General features: G+C 41.6%; 1 protein-coding gene across 1 annotated transcript in view; it reads right to left on the bottom strand.

Moving 5' to 3' along the window:
- Positions 1-797: 797 nt before the first annotated feature.
- The window catches only part of LOC102043478 (deleted in malignant brain tumors 1 protein), a 52,513-nt gene continuing 30,465 nt past the window's right edge, over positions 798-22,845 (bottom strand). The window contains exons 26-47 of the mRNA XM_031059881.1: positions 22,500-22,622; positions 20,974-21,124; positions 20,418-20,629; positions 20,005-20,177; positions 19,149-19,537; positions 18,211-18,470; positions 6,057-6,149; positions 5,575-5,839; positions 5,055-5,084; positions 4,387-4,439; positions 3,994-4,089; positions 3,485-3,526; positions 3,339-3,380; positions 3,193-3,234; positions 3,047-3,088; positions 2,910-2,951; positions 2,764-2,805; positions 2,618-2,659; positions 2,463-2,504; positions 2,308-2,349; positions 2,153-2,194; positions 798-865 (exon numbers count right to left, since the gene is read on the bottom strand). Coding sequence (XP_030915741.1) covers positions 798-865; positions 2,153-2,194; positions 2,308-2,349; positions 2,463-2,504; positions 2,618-2,659; positions 2,764-2,805; positions 2,910-2,951; positions 3,047-3,088; positions 3,193-3,234; positions 3,339-3,380; positions 3,485-3,526; positions 3,994-4,089; positions 4,387-4,439; positions 5,055-5,084; positions 5,575-5,839; positions 6,057-6,149; positions 18,211-18,470; positions 19,149-19,537; positions 20,005-20,177; positions 20,418-20,629; positions 20,974-21,124; positions 22,500-22,622 — 2,333 coding nt within the window. The remainder of the gene's footprint in view (positions 866-2,152; positions 2,195-2,307; positions 2,350-2,462; positions 2,505-2,617; positions 2,660-2,763; positions 2,806-2,909; positions 2,952-3,046; positions 3,089-3,192; positions 3,235-3,338; positions 3,381-3,484; positions 3,527-3,993; positions 4,090-4,386; positions 4,440-5,054; positions 5,085-5,574; positions 5,840-6,056; positions 6,150-18,210; positions 18,471-19,148; positions 19,538-20,004; positions 20,178-20,417; positions 20,630-20,973; positions 21,125-22,499; positions 22,623-22,845) is intronic.

Below are 22,845 nucleotides of genomic sequence, written 5' to 3'. Positions count from 1 at the left end.
GCCATCAGTTAATAAGCATTGTAATGAGCAGAACACATTAGGACTAGGAAATATTATTAGCAACAGTTCTGGGAAATAGAATTGTCATGGACCAAGGTTTCATACTAAGGAAAGTGTGGGGGCTTGAGTACTACAAGTGACATATTACTGGTATTAATGGGAACCAGATTTAATTCTGTTTATCCCTCTGTGTGAGGCAATAACCCCATGCTCAAATGTCTGCTTTGCACCTGAAGTTCAGTTTCTTGTTTGTTTTAGCAAAGCAGCCAAGTGCCTTTTATCAAAGTGTAGCTGCTATGGCCAGACTATAAAAGAAACCCTGGCTCTGCTCTGTGAGCAGCTGAGGCAGAACATTATCAACTAGTGAGCAGAATTTGCAATTCAGTTCTTTCAAAAGACAAAGCCCACCATGGAAAACTAAGGTTCAAAGCAAATACCACTGAATATGTCAAAGGATTCCCACTGCCCCAACTTCCAGTGGGGATGCAGCTTTGGAAGTGCAGGGGTGCTGGCTTTGTAGGAGTGAGGTGATCTGGAGGAAATCTGAATTTATGTTGGTGTGGTGTGTCTGCCCCAGTGAATTCCAGTTCCTTAGAACTTGTAACAGAGCAGGTATTCCTCCCATATCAATGCCAACAATTCAGGTCCCTCGATTTGTATGGAAGCCAAAACAAAATTATCCCTAAATTTCAATATTAATCCCATGAGATGATGCATGGAGACAGGGATCCTTGCCAGCACATCTCAGATCCCAGCTTTGGTAGGGAATTAAGGATATAAACCAGGGTAAATCTGCTTCATTTACCAGTGGCAATGGCTGCTGTTTCAGGAGGTGGACGGACTGATGCAGCAGGTGAGCCTATCTCTGTGAGAAAAGAGAAAGTTGAACATTGTCTATGTTCTAATTCGTGGATGACCCACGTGAAATGCAGTGCAGTGTTCCCCACAGCTGCAGAAATGACCAGAAATAGATACCTGGGATTTCAGCTGTGGTGGGCTCAGCTGTGGCTGTCAAAGAGAAAACAAAACCACACTTCAGTGTCTGTTCCATTATTGTGTGGGCAAAGCTAGGGCTGGCAAGGGGGTGTGGAGCAGGATTTTACTCAAGCTGGTGCTTGATCCTGAAATTCTGACCAATACACTGAAGTCATACATACCTGGTGCTCCAGGTGTTCTGCCTTCTGCAGGGGCTGATCAGAGACACAAGAGAAAACAAAACTGCAGGTTAAAATCTGCTTTCCCAGCCCTGGGCAGGTGAGAGATACCCAAATCTCAGGAGACTCAAGGTCTCCCTTGGGGGCTGGACAGTGTTCCAGAGTGGGAGGAAAACCCATCCCTGTGCTGCCTCTGCCCATGGCACAGCTCAGGGAGCCTGGGCTGTTTGCTAAACACCAGTTTGGGGCTGGGATAAAGTTTCTGACATGCAGTTTGGGGCTGGGATAAAGTTTCTGACATGCAGTGCCCACCCAGTGCCGTGTGCTGGCGAGGGCTGGGGATGCCTTGGTGGGCACTGAAGCTGCCCACTCCCATGGAAAATACATCCCAGTGTGTGCAGGGATTGGGATGCAGCTCTGGGAAGTGCAGGAAGGATGATTTTCTGGGAATGGGATGACCAAGAGCAAATCTTGGTTTATATTGATGTAGGGTGCCTGCCCCATCCCAATGCTTTCATCAGGGCCAGAGTTTCTGTTTCCCCTTTCCCTTTTGCTCCTTTGTTATTATCTGGAAGCCAAAGGAAAGGCAAGTGGGATTATCTCCAATTCTAATTGATGAGATTATATTATTATGGAGGCAGTCAATACATGATCAGAGCATGGCACACAGCTAAACATGTAAACCGGAGCAACACTTCATGACTTACAGGTGGCAGTGTCTGCTGGTGCAGCAGTGGATGCTGCTGCTGTGAGAAAGAAAAGATTAATTTTAATATTGTCTGCATGTTAAATGTATTTTTTTCCCCCTGACACCCATAGCATGTAGGCCATAGTTACTCTTTATTACTTACCAGGGGTAGTGTCTGCTGGTGCAGCACTAGGAGAGGCTGCTGCTGTGAGAAAGAAAAGGTGAAATTAAATTTTATATGCATCTTAAATGGTTCTTTTTTACTTAAAGACTGACAGCATGTACTCCACAGTAATGCTGTTTTACTTACGTGTGTTTACATCTGTGGGTTTAGCAGTAGGAGAGGCTGTTGCTGTGAGAAAGAAAAATAAGAAAAGGTGAAATTAAATTTTATATGCATTTTAAATGCTTTTTTTTCCCTAAAGACTGACAGCATGTACTCCACAGTAATGCTGTTTTACTTACGTGTGTTTACATCTGTGGGTTTAGCAGTAGGAGAGGCTGTTGCTGTGAGAAAGAAAAATAAGAAAAGGTGAAATTAAATTTTATATGCATTTTAAATGCTTTTTTTTCCCTAAAGACTGACAGCATGTACTCCACAGTAATGCTGTTTTACTTACGTGTGTTTACATCTGTGGGTTTAGCAGTAGGAGAGGCTGTTGCTGTGAGAAAGAAAAATAAGAAAAGGTGAAATTAAATTTTATATGCATTTTAAATGCTTTTTTTTCCCTAAAGACTGACAGCATGTACTCCACAGTAATGGTATTTTACTTACGCGTGTTTACATCTGCAGGTTCAGCATTAGGAGAGGCTGTTGCTGTGAGAGAGAAAAGTTAAAATTAAATTTTATATCCATTTAAATGGGTTTTTTTTCCCTAAAGACTGACAGCATGTACTCCACAGTAATGGTATTTTACTTACGCGTGTTTACATCTGCAGGTTCAGCATTAGGAGAGGCTGTTGCTGTGAGAGAGAAAAGTTAAAATTAAATTTTATATCCATTTAAATGGGTTTTTTTTCCCTAAAGACTGACAGCATGTACTCCACAGTAATGGTATTTTACTTACGCGTGTTTACATCTGCAGGTTCAGCATTAGGAGAGACTGTTGCTGTGAAATAAGAAAGGTAAAATTAAATTTTATATGCATTTTAAATGTCCTAAAGACTGACAGCATGTACAGCACAGTAATGTTATTTTACTTACGTGTGTTTACATCTGCAGGTCCAGCAGTAGGAGAGGCTGTTGCTGTGAGAGAGAAAAGTTAAAATTAAATTTTATATCCATTTAAATGGGTTTTTTTTCCCTAAAGACTGACAGAATGTATACAACAGTAATGCTATTTTACTTACGTGTGTTTACATCTGCAGGTCCAGCAGTAGGAGAGGCTGTTGCTGTGAGAGAGAAAAGTTAAAATTAAATTTTATATCCATTTAAATGGGTTTTTTTTCCCTAAAGACTGACAGAATGTATACAACAGTAATGCTATTTTACTTACGTGTGTTTACATCTGCAGGTCCAGCAGTAGGAGAGGCTGTTGCTGTGAGAGAGAAAAGTTAAAATTAAATTTTATATCCATTTAAATGGGTTTTTTTTCCCTAAAGACTGACAGAATGTATACAACAGTAATGCTATTTTACTTACGTGTGTTTACATCTGCAGGTCCAGCAGTAGGAGAGGCTGTTGCTGTGAGAAAGAAAAATAAGAAAAGGTGAAATTAAATATTATGGGCATTTTAAATGTATATTTTTTTCCAAGACCCATAGCATAAACACCAGAGTAATTCTGTATTATTAATACAGAACAAAAAAGTGAAATTAAATATTGTCTGCATTTTAGCTATTTACTTTTCCTTTGAGACCTACAGCATTTCCTGTTTATAGGGAATCAGGGCTTAGATATAACAGTGATAGAGCCTAATTTTTCTGGGATACCTTGTAATTTAAGGGATGTGGTTTGGATTTGTTTTTTCCCATCCTTTAAATACTGCTTGGTTCAGCCTCTCTCCCCAGCCTTGCTTCTTCACTGAGACAACGAGCTAGCACTTGACTGATCTTGAGGTTCATTAATTTATTTAATCCTATCAATGTAATCCATTTTGAACAAACTCAAGCACTGCTATTAGATTTTATGGCACTGTGTCTGTATCTTACCTTCAGCCAGCGTGGAAAGGATTTCTGCAGCCGGGGTTGTCACGTTTGCTTCCAGTGCAGCAGGTATCAGGTTTGGTTCCGAAGTGTTTGCAGAGGCTGTGAGAAAAAGGAAGAAATGTGGAAAGAAGAGGGAAAGAGCACTCAGGTAAGGCAGGAATGTGCTCTTGGTGAATTTAAATGCCTTCAGATTCCACTGGGTTTAAAATGTGCCCCATCCTCACAGCAGGCTCTGCCCACAGCACTCACAGCTCCTACCTGCTGGCACCAAATTCATGGACAAACATGAGCTGCACTGAGAGATGCTGATTTGGCAGCATGTTTTGGCCTCTCCACTGAATTCCTGTCCCAGCTATGTTTTTCTGACCTGCTGCATGTTGTGCTAATGCCCTTAACCTGTCTGTGGTGTAATTGGGATTTCTGATGTCCTGCTCTCCTCTGTGGTGGTGCTGGAAGGGAAGGAGAGAGGCTGAAAGAGTGAGAGATTAAGTGGCTGCAAGCAGCAATAAAACCTATGTTAAAACCCTAAGAATAAATGGTTTTGGGAACCAGCTTTTGATTTCTGTGTTGCATATAATAAAGCATACACTCACGATTCTATATGGTAGAAAAATGCATTTTAACACTTGCTCTTCTGTGGATTATGAAGAGCATAATTAACACCTAGAAATCTCAAGAAACAGTAGTATAGCCTGTACTTTAAGGTTTTCAGGATGTTATGATTATTTCAGCAAAATAAAAAAAAAGTAGAATCAGAAACTTAAACCTGGAGTGTAAAAACTTGCCTCATGTTTTTACTAATTATTAGTAGGTAAGTGGTAAAGACAGTTTGTACTAGCAGGGCCAAGAAATAATGAAAATATAAAGAAATAATTTTGCAGTGGATGAATAAATAGTAATTTGAAGCAATAACTTGTAATTCAGAGCATGTGCCTTTGTAGAAAACTGTCTGCCAAGGAGCTGTAATCACATTATTTTTTTGAGTTAAAAATTAGGCTCTGAGCACTGGGGAGACTCTTTACAGAACTAATTTTGGGACTCCTGTCCCAAAAGCTCAGCCTTACCTGTTGGTGCAACTGTGGAGCGCGTTGCATCTGTGAACAGCAGAAAAAGAGCAAAAATTTACTTTATTGGGCAGTTATTTATATTATATATTTATGACAATAATTATTTTTGTTTCCACTCACACGTGCCTGGTTCACAACTGGATGGGCCTCTATTTTCTCCTTACTCTTTGCCTTTGTTATCTTGGGGGTTGGCTGTCAGTTGTTGACTAAATTGGTCCTGAACTACCTGCTTTTCACTATTTTCATAGCCAGGACTTGCTGTCCCACCTTGTTATTTTGTGCAAGGCATCCTTTTGCTCTTCAATCACTCAGACTTAAACAGAAGCAGCACCCCACCTTCACTTTTCATCCCTGGCCTGATTTCCAAGCTCTGCCCTGATGTTTCTTGCATTTACGGTGGACAGCATAGCCCAAGGAGGTTTATTCTTATTTTATAGCATTTTATTTTCGTTATCATTTTTATCTTTACTTGAGCAGATGACACCAACATCCTCATTGAGTCCACAGTTGTGCTTGCCCCAGCTGGCAGTCCCAAAGGTGGGATTCACTCCCTCTACACTGCACATCATCCAAGGGGATAACTTTTCCACTCTGGCCAAAGTAAGACAGTCCCAAGACAGAGACAGCTTGGCCACAGTGAAGTTGTCTGCACACAATGTTGGCGCTGTTCATATTGAAATAATCATCACAGACCATGCCCCATTTTCCATCATGATAAACTTCAACCCTCCCGGCGCATCGGTGCCCACCAGATTCCAGTCTAAGCTGTGGTTGTGGTGGAACTAAGGCAAAAGTTGACAGATAAATCTCAATTTGTTTATTTATAGCTAAACTTCTGGTGTCTAAATTTGAATCCCCGTGGTTCTGCTGCTTGCAGGGCCTGATCTACCCTGGTGGGGTATGGCTGCCTGTGCTGCTGAGGCACAGCTCACCCAGAGCTGGCTCGGGGGACCCTGCACATCTGCCAGGTACATTCACACTCAGGAGCACATCTCGTACCTCTGTGCTCCAATTCTTCTTTAATCCACTCGACAATTTTTTCCCATATTGCCTTTAGTTCTGTGTCTGCCTGGTCCCACCAGTCTCCACTTGCTGTGGCAGAGAAGGAAATGTATTAGCCCTGAAGTAACACATCATATTATTGTTTTGTAAATAATTCAATAGAGCCAGCCCTTGATCTCTCTGTGAAATCACCTCTTTTTGTAAGAGACTGGCAAGGCTTTTTTCATGGTGCCTATGGTGATAAATAAAGTTAAAATTATCCCATTCAAACTAGCAAGATTATAAGTTTGAAGGAACATGTCATGGAGAGCATATTTCCACTTGGGTCTGGCAGACTGCTCTGTGTTTCTTTCCCCCTCTTTCTCTACATTTTAAAATGTACAGTACAGAATAATTTTAATTAAAACTGGGATATTGGATGAAGAATATTTAGGAAACAACTTCCACAAGCTATTTCCCTTGTGAAAAAGACACAAAGGAATATTCTTCAGCCTTCTCCAGCCTGTAACCTTCATATTTCGAAATATGAAGGTTATATTTCAAAATACAGTATCTTAATATAATATTACATATGTTATATATATTATATTATGTATTTTGAAATACATACATTTTGAAATACATACATTTTGAAATACAACCTATGGATTTGGACTGAATCTTTGAAGTAGAAGACAAACTGTCAATTCTACAGTACAACACTCATCAGCAATATTCGAGGAGAATCTTTGCCACCACTTCCCAGCAAGCCAGCCTGTATTAGTAAATAATTCTGCAACATTTCAGAAATAATTTGGTAACAGTTCTGTAAAATCAAAAAGGTTTTCAAGGCAGTACCTGGTGCAGCCAGGAGAGTGGAGCTCAGCAGAAGCAGCCAGGTGAGACGCACCTGAAGGTCCATGGTTGTTGGTGGTGGTCTGTTCTAGCCCAGCACAGCTGCACAATTTATACCCAATGGGTTCTGTGCAACCTGATGCCCCTCCCTGAGCTTCCAGATGGATGCCAAGGAAGTGATTTAGTGAGGATTTTCCTTTCACAGGGTACATCCAGACATCCAGCTGAGGCGATCCAGCTCCGGGAGCTGTTCCAGACTGGCCACAAAGATCTTCCCAGACACTCCCCGGGCACCTTTGTGGCCCTGTGTTGGTGATGTGGCTGTTCCAGGAAGCAGTGATTTACTTTTGGGGATTAGGCTGTTTGGTAAGGATTCTCATGCCACCCATTAAGACATTTTCCGATTTACAACCATATTAACCTGATTAATTGGTGTGAGGATTGTGCCAAAAGATTAGCATCCTAAAAGTGTCAGGCAAGCCTCAGACAAATTCTCTTTGTTTGCCAAAATTACTCATGTAAGAAGCAGTTTTTCTTATTTTCCTGACTTCTCTTTAACCTGGGAGAAGATCCCTCCAGCATGTTTCAGATCTGCAGCTCTCTCTGTCTGACTTGTAGCCCCCAGAGCAACAAAAGAGCTTCCAGTCTTCTCCCTGGCATGGGGTGATGGTCAACACCACCATGGCCTCTGATGTCCTAAAGGATGCCTCCAGCTCTGCCTCATTTTGTCCTGTCAGGGAGAAGGGACTCAACTACAGAGAGGAAAAAAAAAAATAAAGCTGAATATTCTTAGTTGAATTAAAAATGAATTCTTTCTTTTCATAAACACTTTTCTTACTTTCATGGCACAGTACAGCTCTGTTTGGAGCCCTGATGTAGGGATGGAAGGTGGCATGGAAGGAACATGGCTGACTGCAAAAATCTTTAGTTATTAAGAAGCATCAAGATTTGCTTTTTCAGCATTCCTCAGTCTCCTTTACCAAACAGGTAAGGCCCCAAGGAGGTCATGCAGAGGGTAAATCCTGCCTGCCAAGAACCAGCAATGATGACAGAAGGGCTGGCCTATTGGTCTTGGAAGGGCATATATTAAGATGTTCCCCAGAACATCTTAAAGAAATCTATCAAAATCTGCTCCTAGAAAACAAACAGAGTGTGTAGTGCAATCGCTTTGGGCTGGAGGCTCAGCAGTAATCTTTCTTCATAGAGCAGAGTTTTGCTGCACCGGCAGATCTCCCCCTCCCTGGAAATAACTTTATTTAGAGTTATAATTTCTCTGAGTGTCTGGGCCTAAAGGGTCTAAAAGCAGAGGGGAAATGTGGATCTATTCTGGTGGCTGCTGCCACTGGAGGGCAGCGGGGCCCCGTCCTTGGGAAGAGAGCACAGAGATGGAAAAGATGCTCCAGCACCACAGAGCTGCTGTGGCTCCCATAAAAACCCTCCACCTGAGCAAATCCTTTAAAAGTGCACATTTTTGTAAGGAATTTCACTAAAGTGGTTTTGAAGGAATAGACTAAGGCTGACTGCCTTTCTCCTGTACATGTATTTATTTGTAAGGAATTTACTAAAGAGGTTTTGAAGGAATAAACTAAGGCTGACTTTCTCTTGTATGTGTATTATTTGTATTTCTCATTCCCTGGGGAAAAAGAAGCATCACTGATGTGTGTGAGCTCACAACTTTTTCCCATGCTGTAGCAATGTATTTGTCATTTCTTTCAGCATCATACTGCACTCCTGAAAAGTTTTGTTATGGGGTAAATCCTGGTTTTGGCCGCACCCACTGCATTCTCCACAATCTGGGGTGGGCCATGTCCACTGCCTTGCCACAGTGGAAGTGTTCCCAGTGCCAAACTCAGTTCTGTGCCAGCCCCTTGCCCAGTTCTGTTCCCTTTTCTGTACACACTCCAGCCCCTCAATGTCTTTGTTATCCTGAGTGACACAAAGCTGATCCCGAGGTGCCTCAGCAGTGCTGGCACAGGGGATGGATATGCCATGACCTTCTGGCCTTTCTTGGTCCTTACCCAAATTTAACCTTGACAACTTTTTTTAATGTCTGCCTGATGGTAAAAGATGTTCAAAGTCTTGTTCTCCTCTGATTTATCAAGTTGCTGGCAAGGACAGTCAGCTCTTAATTAATTATCCACTTGTTATTTCACTCTGTGAAACAAAACGGGTTTTACAAAAAAGGTGAGGTGTTATCATAGAATCATAGAATTCTTGATTTGGAAGCAATCCTGCTGGCCACACTAGTGCTGGAACAGGCCAGGATTTCTCTCTGACAGCCTTTCCACTGAAGTCCAATGAGTTCTGAAGTGAGAGGTGTTTTTGAGGAATGATTAGAGAAAAGGCAAATCCCAGCTGAAGTAAATCACACCCTCAATAACATAACCTGCAAGGTGATTGCCTGTATTTATGGTGAATTTATTGTAAAGTGACAATTTTAGGTATGAAGCTGCTGTGTTTGGACAAAACTGAGTATTGAGTGCTGGGTCTGTCACAGACACATTTTATGAAAAATCCTTTCCTTAGGATATTTTCTCCTGAGAAGCTGAAAAGCCTCAAAACCAAAATGTAAACAATGATTATCTGCTGCTGTGGAATGCAACAGGTGCATCTGTGATTGGTCTCGTGTGGTTGTTTCTAATTAATGGCCAATCACAGCCCAGATGGCTCAGACTCTCTGTCCGAGACAGAAGCTTTTGTTATCATTCCATTCCTTCTTTTTCTATTCTTAGCTAGCCTTCTGATGAAATCCTTTCTTCTATTCTTTTAGTATAGTTTTAGTATAATATATCCCATAAAATAATAAATCAGCCTTCTGGAACATGGAGTCAGATCCTCATCTCTTCCCTCATCCCAAAACCCCTGTGAACACCGTCACACTGGGTCCAGCTGCCCAGTCCCAGAGGAGAATTCCCTTGGGATAAGGATGTCACATCAGCCCCTGGAAGCCCCAGTGGGGGAAAATCTTTGTCAGGGGTGAAGGCTGTGCCAAAGTCGAGGGGTGTCAGTGACCTTGTCCCCAGGCATGGCAGGAGAGGTCATTCCATCCACCACTGAGGCTTTCTGTCAACACACCCTGCTTGTCTTGGCACCTGCTGCATTCTTGCAGCTTTTCCTGCTTGTGGACAATGGTCTTAATGGAGAGCTTGCCTCAGCTTCCAGCAAATCCCTTTGACCTCAGCAGTGCCAGGACAAGGTTGCATCAGTGCTGGTGACCTTCTCCAGCACCCTTGGAATATTTGTCATCAAACGCAGGAGTGGCCTTGGGGTGCCAGGGACTGAGCTGTCACTGCTGTTGTCTTTAAATTTAATTTCAATTTTTAAAATTTTAATTTCAATTTTTAAAATTTAATTTTTAAATCAGCGCAGTGAGACACATGAATTTTGCAGTGTAGCTCACTGCCAGTGCAGGGAAGATGAAATACACTGTAGGCTGCCAAAGTTAAAGTGATTTATTCCCAGCTGAGTAGTGGTTGTGAAATCAGTCATAATTAAATAAATTACCTCTGCTAGACAAATGATGGTGGGTATTTATTGATATATTTACAATGAAGTATTTAAATTAATAGAGCAAAGGCAAGGTTCAACTCATTGAGACAAGGGTGACCAAGACATGAGGTTAATCAAGCCAAAGCAGCACAATGTCACCATGACTTCCTTATAACTGCATTTCCTTTTCTCCTTGCATTTTAATATCACTTAAGGACCTTTGAGTTTCATTAGGAAGTACAAAAAATTCTCTTAGGGTTTTTTTGTGTGAGGTAAATGCAGATAACAGATAATATTAAAAATGCTCTTTTATGCACCACCTTTTCTTTTTTAAGACTTGAAACCTTTAACAACCTGATCCAGTGAAGAGGTTTTTCACACTCAAAAGGTCACATCCTTTCAGTCCTGTGGCAAATCAGATTTATATTTAAGTTTCATATATTAAATCTCCTTAAATATTAAAAATCTATATTTAAGCTCATGAAAACTCATGCAACTCAGAATTACTACTTTCACTGTGGTCAAAATACACTGTATTTTAAGCTTTTCCTCATGCATAAGCTACTGAAAAAACTAAATAAGATGCAAATCAGTAATAATTTAAAGAGCAATATTTTTATGGTAGGGAATTATTTTTTTTCAAGATAGAAATGGTTGAATAAGTATGAAATTGAAAGTACCAGGTATTTCAGTTCCCATAGAAGCTGTCAGAGGAGAAAATAGACACAATATACATTTTAGCAATTATGGATACTGTAAAATTAACTGTATTTTTCAAAGAGGTTTCTCACCCAGAAGGTGACTGGGCGCTGGAACAGCTCCTCTGGCTACAGCACAAAACCTGCCAGAGGTCAAGAAGTGCCTGGACAACATTCTAAGTCAGGTGGTTTAATTGTAGGGAGCCCTTTTGAGGAGCAGGGAGCTGGACTCAAACATCAGGGATTGTTTCCAAATCAAAATATTCTATGATTGTATGATAACCTTTCACCTTTTTTGTAAAACCTGTCTTGTTTAACAAAGTGTCCAACAACTGGATAATTAATTAAGAGCTGACTGTCCTTGAGAACAACTTAAAAAATCAGAGGAGAACGAGACTTTGAACTTTTTTTACCTTCAGGCAGACATTTCAAAATGTTGTCAAGGTTAAATTTGGGTAAGGACCAAGAAGGGCCAGAAGGTCATGGCATATCCTTCAGAGGGATCTGACACTGCTCTGGTTCCTTTTTCTTGCTTTCTGTCCCTAAGCTGCAGAGGAGTTGTGACTCTGAACCTTTGCATTTGGTTTTTCCTGGTTATCTCACTCAAATAAATGATTCTCAGGTGCTCAATAAAAGCTTTGTCAAGGTGAGATTTGTGAGATTAGGACTTTAAGCTAAGGAAAAGTCTCCTGTGTGAAAGTTTGTTGGTTCTGTGAGGGCAGAATGCGCCTCGGGATAGATTTTGCTGTTCCTCCCAAGCCTTGGTAGAGAGCAAATAGAGTTAACAAACTCCTTCTAAATAGAGCAAAGAGAGTTAACCTCCTTCTAAAGGAGGTTCCAGGTGACTAAAAAAGTGTGGTAGTAATACAATAGGATGGACTCTGGGTGACACTGCTTAAAATGCTCTAAAAGGTTTTGAATCTTAGTTGGATAGAAGTTTGCCATGTCAAATATGGATTAAAAATAAAGAAAAAGAGAGGGAAACTGCATAGGACAGAGATTTGGTGACAATGTGGAGACAATGTCTCTCTCAACGAAGAGAGACATAATGCTGGTGAGAAATGTGTTTTATAGTTCAGGGGAGCACTTCTGAATTTGACAAAATTAAAAATTCACTGGGGCTCCTCTTGTGCAAGCCAAGGTATTGCGCACAAGCAAACGACACTGGCATCACAGTGGCTGCCACACTTCTCCCCACCCCTTGTGAGAACACTCCCACAGGTATTTCCCATTCCCCCTCCACTGCACATCATCCATGACAATTTTTCTCGGGCTGTGAGCAAAAGTCACATCTCCTGAAGGTGATGCAGCATGTCCACAAACCCGGTGGTTGCAGACAGATGCTGAATGACTTTAATCCAAGAAATCACCACAAAGGTTCTCCCAGGCTCTTTTGCAAAATATTTCAGCCTGCCCTTAGCACTGGCTCCACCAAATCACCACCCTCGCCGACATTTATTTGAAAGACAAAAGAGAATTTCCCTGAACTTGGATGTTTCATGGAAGGACAGAATCAGAGATTTATGCAAGTTGGATTATGCTGCTTGAGCCAGCTTCTTCTGGGTGGTGTCTGTAAGAGCATTGAATACCTCCAGTGTTCTGCACTGTACAAATTCAGTTCTGAAACATCAGAGCATGATGTTAAATGCAGTTACACAAAAGTAAGGAGTTTGCCTCTTCCTTCAGATCCTGTGCCAGCTGTGAACGAAAAAATCAGAAACTTCTAGGTGGAGATTGAGTCACTGCAGTAACAACTACATCTAGCAAGGAAATGGGGTATTGCACGTGGTGCTGAAGATATTGTTGAAACAATAAGAAGCAGATTAATACACCTTGTTCCAGGACTATTACACAGGTCTACAACAGAAGTCAGACCAGTCTTGAAATGCATTTGTTTTTGACTATAGGGGAAAATACGAATTTTTAAAGTGTTAGTAGTAAAAAGGTTGTATAAATGAAATAATGCAGTCACTAAAATAAAAATCCAAGGCCAACCAAAGTAAAACCAAAGGATTTGATCAGATAGGGTTTGATACTTCAGAGGAAATGTTTTGGAAGGCAAGAAACTGAAAAAGCAGTGATAGGCAATGTAATTTCATAGAGTGGAGATACTTTTAACTTCTAAAATGTTTCAGTAATTTTTTTTTTGGCAGGAGTTCCTTTCTAATAGCTTCATTTTTGGAGTACCTTAATAATTCTTTGAAGCCCTTCTCTTTTGTTGGAGCAGTGCTTAACCCCTCCCCTTGGACAGCCCACAGCAGCCACTGGTCCAAGAGGAGCCAGGGAGAAAACATTACCAGGGCAATAAAACCTTATCAGCAGTAAACAAAATGCTATTTTTTTCTATTTTTTTTTCCAAAATGCAATACCAGGAGCCCCTCAAGGCTGTCCAAATTCTAGCCTGTGTTTCAAACAGTTAATTCCCAGTTTGATTTCTGTCCCCCTGGCTGTGGCACTGCTGCCTTTGGGCAGCACCTCCTGTGATGCCCGGATGAATCCTTGCGGCGCTGGCAGGGAGCAGCCCTCTTGTCTTCCCCAACAATGCATTCCTTAGCAAAATCCAGTCAACTTCTGGAACAAAGAGGGCTTGTCTCAGGCTGGCAAGGCTCAGATCAAGTGTTTACTCTGCTTGCTCAGAGTGCTGCTCTCAAACCAGCGCTGCCCGGGACCTCCAAGGGAAACTGAAGCAGCAGAAATCCAAAAACCTTTGGATTTCTGAGCCTGAACTGGGGATATAAACATCCAGCATTTGGGATAGAAGGTTTGGCTTGGCCAAACAGAGTCATGGAATCACTGAGGTTTTAAAAGAAACACCTTTGTGTGGAGGCACAGAGCCCTCACATGAGCACAGCTTGATTTTCATCATATCTCGTGCAACAAAGCCCTGCTTGAATCCAGGCTTAGCAATAGGTGGTAATTGATGCCAAATGCTTCCAAAACATCTCAACATCACTAGTCAGTCACTGGGAGGAAACAGAGAATCCACACCTCTGAAATGATGAGAAAAATACAGGAAAAACCCAAAGTGACAGTCATTCAGACTTGGCAGGCTCTTTAGAACGGCAGCAGTACAATTAATGTCTACATTACACCCTGTGACTAATCCACTTATTTCAGAAAAAAAAAAAGAGAAAATTTGGTTGGATGAGTACCAGGTGATTCAGGGCAAAAGAGGTGCTCCAAGTTTTATTCTAGGAAATGGAAGCAACTCTCACTCCAGTGACACAGCCAGGTCACTGGTGAGTTTCCTCAGCCAGGAGAGGTTTCATTGAAATAGACTTCTTGTGTCCTCAGTCTGAGAGAGATGATCTCCTAATATTCAAAAGCTGCTGTGTGAATTTTAGTGTCTCCTTAGGTTTTGCCATCTAGATAAAAAACAGCCAAAAATTTTAAAAATACCACAAGGAGATTCTAGTGCAATCCTGTTTAAAAAGCTTGGTTGTGACTTGGTGAGTCTGATGGAGTTAACTAAGAAAATAAAATTATCTGTTGAGTGAAATGATCTCCAGAGTATATTCCTTTAGTTATGTAATTGGAATTTGGTGCAAGCAGTGGGGCTGGGGCATTAAAGGACCCCAGAGGCAGAACTGGGAGCAGAAGGTTGTGCTCAGCTGCTGAATTCAGCTTGGTGTCAATGCATGTCTGTGGCATTCCATGGGAAAGCATGGGGAGAAAGCAATGAAAACCAGAAAAATGGTGTTTCTTACCCATACCCTACAAACCCTAATTGGGTTTTGAAATCTCAGTCTAGGATGAGGATTTGTTATTAATAAATAAAAAATTGAATCTACTTGCTGGCTATGAGATGCAGAAACAAAACCATGTTTATTTATACCCCATTATAAATATTTTTGTGGGGGGTTCCTGGGAAGGAGGGCTACAGAGATCAATGATCTGCTTCATTCTCCAAAATTAGAATGGAAGGATAAACAGGGCAGGAAATCCAGCATACAAACAAGCAAACAAGGACTTTGTTTCTGATCTTTGCTTCAACCCCAGTTCTGGCCAAATAGGTGCCTTGGTAGCACTGGGAACAGCATGAAGTCAGGAATTCAAAGACACCGTGCAATTATTTACTAAAAAATACACATGCATTTTAAATCAAATTGCTTTTGATCCCTTCTCTTGCCATTAAAGAAACCTTGAGGAGAATTTCTCAGGGATGTGCAGTTTTGTCAGAGCTCTGAGCACTTCCAGCTGTTTGGTCGTTCCCCTCTCCCAGTGGGATGGAGGAGACAATTGGGGGGAAATAAAATAGAAAATAAAATAAAATAAAATATAAAATAAAATAAAATATCTTGAGCCCCTCCAGCCTCCTCGCTGGCGGGGCAGCACAAGGAGCTGACAAATCCTTGACTGAGTGTGAGAGCTGCTCAGAACCATCAGTGTGTTCTCAACATTATTCTCATCCTAAATCCAGACAAGGCACTGTACCAGCTGCTAGGTAGAAAATTACCTACCCCAGCCAGAAGCAGTGCAGGGTGTGATTGGGTTGACACTTCTAAGAGATCTTCTCATGGTGCTGCAAACAAAATATTTATTGTTGGTGCTGAGATGATGAGCTGAGTGCTAAATGAACAAGCACACAGTTGAGTCGTGACAGACACACCAGGAGGAAATAAAATAACCCAATTCCAAAGTCAGACAGCTGTTCAAAGGAAAAAGCTGCCAAGTGATGGTTGGTGTGTCTTGTCTGAGGGCAGAGCAGGTGACAAAAATAAGCAGCCCCCAGAAAGCTCATTTAAAAGAGCAAAGGAAGCGTCCTTCACGTGCTCCTGGTTCTTGACACCCGTGTGTTTGCAGGCACCAGCCTTCACTGGGAGATTGGCATAACTGATCCCCTACAAACCAAACAAAAAACCAAAACAAAAGGCCAAATAAACAATTTTAGCTTACTTTTTGGCTTTAATTCCTTGTATTTTTTAACTAGGACATGAAAGGCAAGAAATCCCAGGTCTTGCTTTTCATGTTTTCATGCATCAGTGATAAATGTTTATGTGGCATTTGGCTGTTTGCATTTCCAGCATATTTCAGCCTGATTTTCAAATGTGCACAAGACATTCTGAAAGGCTGGGTAAGTCCTGAGAAGCCAAACTCCTCACAACCACAAAGGATACAGCCATGGAGAAGACAGCAAATTAAATAGTTTTGTGATCAGCAACCAAAAGTAATAAAAATTGAACAAAACTTCCTTCTGGAAAGCAGATATGAAATATCTTTCACCTCTTGACATTTGGGTGAGAGCTGAAAAGTCTCCTGGCTGAGATTCAGTCTCTTGGATGACATTTGTGGTTTTGCCTGGTTTAGGGTGTGTGTTAATGGAAGACTAAAAGTTGATAGAACAAACCTTTAGAATAGATTGTGTGTTTCAGCCTTGAAGATTGCAAACAACACGTCTTTAACAGCGCCCTGTATTTTGAATTTGGATTTATTCAATGTAGAGAAGTTAAAACTTAATGGAAAATATATTAATCAATGCTCAAAATAATTAGAATATTGTATAGCCACAAATCCAGTTGCTGTGGTAAGATCAATTTTTACATTTCCTTTCCAGAGATAATCCATTCTCACCAAATTAAATCTTCCTTCCTTTCAATATACCTTGAAATATTTCTTTATGACTCACTCAGGTTTTCACTCCAGCTCACAAAATTTTGAGGCATTAGATAAATGGTTTTAGAATTATGTGAGAGGAGAATTAAAGAAGGGAAAAATGACAAAATAATTGTGCTAAACAACTTGTGGCATGAAATTTGAAAATGTTTGTTAATCCTTTAAGAGGTGTTAGGATTACAAAGCTGTTCTAAGGCATTGTAGCAGAACTTATTGAAGATAAAGATATCACAGCTTCCCACATTGGCACATGTGAGTCTGTCATCAGTGAGGCATTTTGGTGGCTCATAAAATGTAAGGTTTGCCCTGCATTCATCCAGTGAGTGATGCTGACCTTTGCTCTGACATTATGCCACGTGAAAGCAGCTCCTTCAGTGCCAGCCTGGCAGGAAAACCATCAGGAACAGAAACAACAACTGCCAGGAGGATGACAGCACCAACCACTGGTGTATATATTAAATATATTTATATTATCTAATATTTATAATATTTATAATTATATTTTTAATATATTAAAATAATTTTTTATATTAAGATATCTAGAATTTCCCTGTGTAGTGTTTCAGAAGCAGAGGCTCAGACCATCACTTGGAATTTTTAATCAAACAGACCACACTCTTCAAAACATTTACATTTTAAGCACAGAGACATTAATTTGAGAGACAAAATAGATTTATTGCTTTGTAAATATTCCTTTCTTCAATTATAAATTACACTGCTCACGGAACAGATTAATTTTAGCTTAGAAATCTCTGCATTTTATAAATAAGCACAGGCCCATCATTGTTTCAATGAGAAATATAGCACTAAAAGCAATACTCAGAGTGATTAGAATATTGTATAGTCACAATTCTGGTTGTTAGAAGAGCCCAGCCCTAAGAGTGAAATTTTTGGGGTTTGATCTCAGCTTATTGAAGGTCAAGGCACAAAGAACTCCAGTTTTAAAGGATGGCTCCCGGATCAAAGTCGGAAATAAGTAAACTGGCAGATTCATTGCCTTCAACTGTTTGGACAGGCTTCATATTAGCAGGGATGACAACTCAACTGAGTAAACTTCATAAGCAGAACACAACTGAGGGAATGAAATATTTCTCAAGAAGGCTGGGAGTTTGCTCCCAGCTGGCTGTCATGGAATCATGGGATCATTTAGGTTAGAAAAGACCTTTAAGGTTATTGAGTCCTACCATTAACCTAGCACAGATAAGTCCACCAAGAAACCATATCCCCAAGTGCCATCGAATCCACAATCAGACTGCAGCTAATTAGCACAGATCAAGGAGTTATAGCACTAAAAAGGATTACAATGATCTCTCCTTTGGGACAGCCATGGAAGTTATACTTTTGAAATGGTGGCTGAAAGCACAAGCTTGCAAGGTGTGGATCTCTTCCCTTTTGTGGCAAAGCTGGCAAAAGCAGATTTCAGTGAGAGGCGACAGAGCTGTGGCTTTTCTTGGAGCTTTTTGGTCTCCCTGGAGCAAACATGAGAGAAATTTATTCGGTTTTCTCGGTGCTCTCACTCGGAGCATCCCCTCCTCGGAGCTGGAGGGGCCCAACCACCACATCCACTTGTTCCTCAGCAGGGCTGGTGTCCCTCTTGGGCCTGGAGCTGCAGCCCCTGTAGCAGCGGGAGGAGTAGTCCCCGAGCCTGCAGACCAGCATCTGGCACTTGAGGTACACCGACGGGTGCTGGCTCATGAACTCGAATGCGTTAAACTTGAACCGAGCAAAGTGGCTGGAAGGGGAGTAGTAGGTGGCATAGGAAGAATCTCTAGGACACCTAGAAAGGAGCAAGAGAAGGGGATTAGTCTTCATGGATACACACATGAACGTTCTTGCAAAATTAAAATTCAAATTATTCGATTTATTATGATAAATTCCCTCGAAATTCAGATTAAAACTGAATTATGTCATAGTTGGGTACTAGGAAAGCAGTGGGATAAAAATGTAACCTTCATAGCATGGTATGGACTTTAAAAATATAGAAACATATAAAATATAAAATAAAATATAAAAAATATATTTTAAAGTACTATGAAGCAGCTGGAGGGTTGGCAACTCTTCTTCTTTTTCCAAGAGAAGGACATTTTGAATGATGAAGAGGGAACAACAGACTGTTATTAATGTCAGTGTTACACAAGGCATAAAAAATTAGTCTAATGCTTGTTTTACTAAAATATTTAACTCTTAGGATGACAATTCCTACTGCCACACTGTGTCCACTTTTCTCCCACTACTTCAAATTTTATTCACAGGACAAAGATGGAGTAAGTGAAATGATAGTAAGCTCTAAATATAATTTCTTATTTCCAAGTTCATACTGCAAAATTAAAAAAAAAATCAAAGACCACTTTTCACAGTCTGTTGGTAGTGAGCTCTAACCCCATTCAGATCGGCTGTATCATTTAAAATAAACGTGGATGACAGGTGTGCCTCTAGCTTTGAATGCAGCTCTTACCCATTCCTGACTAAGTAATAGGCCAGCCTGTTAAAATCACGAGGGTCAGGTGCTGCCACACACGTGTCCACAACCACCTTCAGGTTTGGGTCCGAGCTGTGAAGACAGGCTTGCAGGTAGAGGTTTTGGTTGAGGTCGATGTAGTAGGGAGAGGCGCGCACTTGGCGCCGGAACGCCGGGGACTCGTAGAAGGTGATGTTCATGTTGTATCTCCCAAACTGGTACTCGTCCACATCCACGGTGTCCTCAGCAGCGTACACCACCTGCTGCCAGCTCTTCCTCAGCATTTTGCAGCTGACGTGCAAGTTGATGTTCTTCTTCCTCTTGATTATGTACCCGGAAGATGCGACCCTGATGGTGTTGGAGTAGTTGATTGTGTCGTTGTTCTCCTGTTTAACGATGCAATTTAAAATCAGGAATTGTGCTTTTGTCATGTGTCACTGTCATGTTTTCTGAAAAATCCCTTCGCCAGGATTTCTTCTCCTGGGAAGATAAGAAGCCTCAGCTTCTCCTGTGTTTGCTGCTTTGGAATGTGGTCTGGAGACTGTTTATCCAAACACGTGCATTGTTTTTACTTAATGACCAATCACCATCAGCTGTGTCAGTCTCTGAGGAGTCAGTCACGAGTTTTCATTATTCATTCTTATTAAGCCTTCTGTGTGTATCCTTATCTTTCTTTAGTATACTTTTAGTATAGCATAATATCATCGTATCATATTGTATCACTTCTGAGAACATGGAGTCAGATTCCTCATCTCTCACCTCGTCCTGGGGACCTCACAACACCACAGTCATGTTCCACCTAAGTTTTGCCAAGCTTAGGTATGCAATTGAGTGCCCAAAACACGGAGTTTACCTCTTGTATTGTCCCACAGCCGTTGTAGGGGATGTTGAATACAACCTCCTGGGAGGTGACTGTCGGTCTGCAGCGATTGTCATTCAGGGTGACCCTCCGTGCTGAGTAGCCCTGGGACTGGAGGTAGTCTCTGCTGACCACTACGTGCATGTAGTCTGGCAAGCACTGAATGGCTGGCAGGAGAGGAAGGTACAATATATTTGTGACTTTAGGTATTTGGTAATGATTAGAGGCAGGTTTTTTTCTGAATTTAGAAGTCAGGGGGTTCTCACCCCAACCCACTCTATTTCACACCCATCATTCAGTTTCCACAATTCAATTTCCAACAATCTTTAAATTTACACAGATATTTATTCTGCAAACAAAAACAATAAATAGGCTTGTCTGTTGGGAAACACTGGGCAGGAACTTACTGGTGTTGTGACGTGCTGGAATGGAGGAGTAGTGAGCCTGAAAGCCTCTGAAGGAGAATCTGGAATCGCTGTGGAAGCGAACACTCATCATGTTTGAAGAGGACACGTATGTGGGAAAGGAGCCAGAGCAGAATCTCCCAAGCATAGGGGAAGAGTGGAGAGGTCCATCATAGACTTCAATGTAGTCGTGCTGGCATGTCCTGCTTTGCATCCTGGTAGAAAAATATGAGCACTTTGTCAAATCCATTTCAGAAACTCTGATTTCACTGCCTAACATGTGATAAAGTCTTTCAGCATTTAAAGTTTTCTCAGCACAAATTTAATTTGGCTTTTATGCAGCTTTAGCAGAAAATGGTGAGTAAAAAATGCAACATCAATCCAGATTTTGATCTGGTCTTTCAACTGTGGATGTTATTGGAAGTATCTTTAAAATTGAGAAGGTGGGTTTCAAATAAGTTCTCAAATAAGTTTCAAATAAGAGTTTCAAATAAGATCTCAAACTTGTCAAGTAAGTTTTGACTTTGATATTTGCCCAGGGAATCAAGGTTTTACTTACACAATATCTCTAAATGTGAGTGTTACACGGAAATTGTTCTCTACTTGTATTTCCCACACGCAGTCAGCGTCGTTTGGATAATTTCCAGGATAGTTGGGACTCTGCAGCACCCCAGAGGGATCTGAGACTGAGCCACCACAAAAATAAGGTGCTGCAGAAAGAAATGGGAAAGAATTTACTTACAGTAACCTCTGCAAAAGTGTACTTGAGCTGTATGTCCCTCACCCATAGCTATTGAAAAGCATGTCCCCTGCTGACTGCAGGTAGTAGATTATAGGAGCTGAGTCAAAACTAATATTTGTTTTTGCTTTAGCTTTGCTTTCATGTCGGATTTGGAATTCCCTCAGGGGTGGATTTCCATCCATGGTGTCAGACTACCCTCTTCAGGCTGGGCTGGTAACACCTGGATGATTTCTGCCCCTTTTTAGAGTCGAGGTCAATTCTGGGAGGAGTCATGACAGTTGAAATGGAAGCGCCTTCCTCAACAGAAAGCCTCTCACCAGTTACTCTGCTGCTTCTCTTTATTCCCCTAAGGTCTTTGGAGGGTAAATAAGTTGCAAGTTTTCTAGAAAACAGCAATTTTCTGGTCTCAGACTGAAATAAGCCCTTCAGGCTGCTGTGAAAAGTCCTAAGTACAAACATAGCTGCAAAAAGCTTTAGTGTTCCTGCCAGCATGAATGACATAATTCTTGTCACAGGTAATCCTAAAAATGTCTTTGTAGAAGGTGAGCACAACCTCTGAATATAAATGCTACAAGATGTGACATTTAAAGATGAAAATCCATTTTATATTCTGCTTGAAAAAGATCACTCAAACGTACAGTGATATTGTCATAGAGACAAAAGACAAATTTACAGAAATGTGCAAAGGGGAGACAGACAGACCACAAATTAGCAAGGTGAGAAGAGCCACAGCAGAACATTACCTGGTGGAGGTGTTGAGGTGGCCACTGGAGCTGTGGGTGTGAAGGAAGAAGAGAGACATGTAAGAAGTGCAATTCGTGAGAAAGGAACTGGGGCCTGGACATGGCCTCACCTTGAGGCACAGAGTGATAAAATGGGGATCACAGAGAGGCAGGGAAGTGGAAACAGGAGATGAGGCACAGAGGGCCATTAGCTCCATAGGAGACCCAGTTGCAAGCACTGCAAATAACCACATTCTAGTTTCTTCTGATCATATCCCAAAACCCAGAGTATATCTAGAAAACAACACTGGTACAACCAATACAGGAATTGAAGGGGTGAAGGCAGATTGATCCCTGGGCATGATACAACTGGTTGCAGTGAGAGGCAATCCCTCTGCAAAGAGTTTCATTAAACCAGCAATGGCTGCAGAGTTCCTGGACTGAAAGCACAGCTGTCCCATTTACCAGCTCTTCCCCATGCTCTGTTTGCATCCCCACTTTAGTTTGGGGTGGCCTAACTGGAGAGGCCCAGGGCTGGGACACTACTTGCACTGAAATGAGCTCTGGCAAGGGAGATGAGGAGCAGTGGGGAGGGCAGTGAGTGAGAGTAGACAGGGTTACCTTCTGTGCTGCTCATTGCCGTGCTAGCCACTGTGCTTGTGGTGGTCAGCAGTGCTGGGCTGGACACCTCGGTTGTGGCAGGGGCTGGTGCTGTGGTGGTCATTTCCAGAGGGGTGGGTGTCTCTGTAAGTTGGGGAGGTGATGAGTTCAATGGCCATGAAAAGCAGAGCTGGAGGCATAATGCCAGGAGAGAGGGTGGAGCTCTTTCCTTCCTTCCCCCCATCCTGGCACCAGCCTGACCTGTCCCCAGTCCTGCCCCATCCTCCATAAAGAACAACCCTTCAATCCACAGCTTTGCCCCATCAGTGGATGCCAACAGCAGGAAATGTGGGGATACTGCTGTTCC

This window comes from Geospiza fortis, unplaced genomic scaffold (genome assembly GCF_000277835.1).
Source record: "Geospiza fortis unplaced genomic scaffold, GeoFor_1.0 scaffold452, whole genome shotgun sequence".
Taxonomy (NCBI): Eukaryota; Metazoa; Chordata; class Aves; order Passeriformes; family Thraupidae; genus Geospiza; species Geospiza fortis.
Note: the sequence above shows the minus strand (reverse complement) of the source record. Positions and strands in the feature narration are given on the sequence as shown.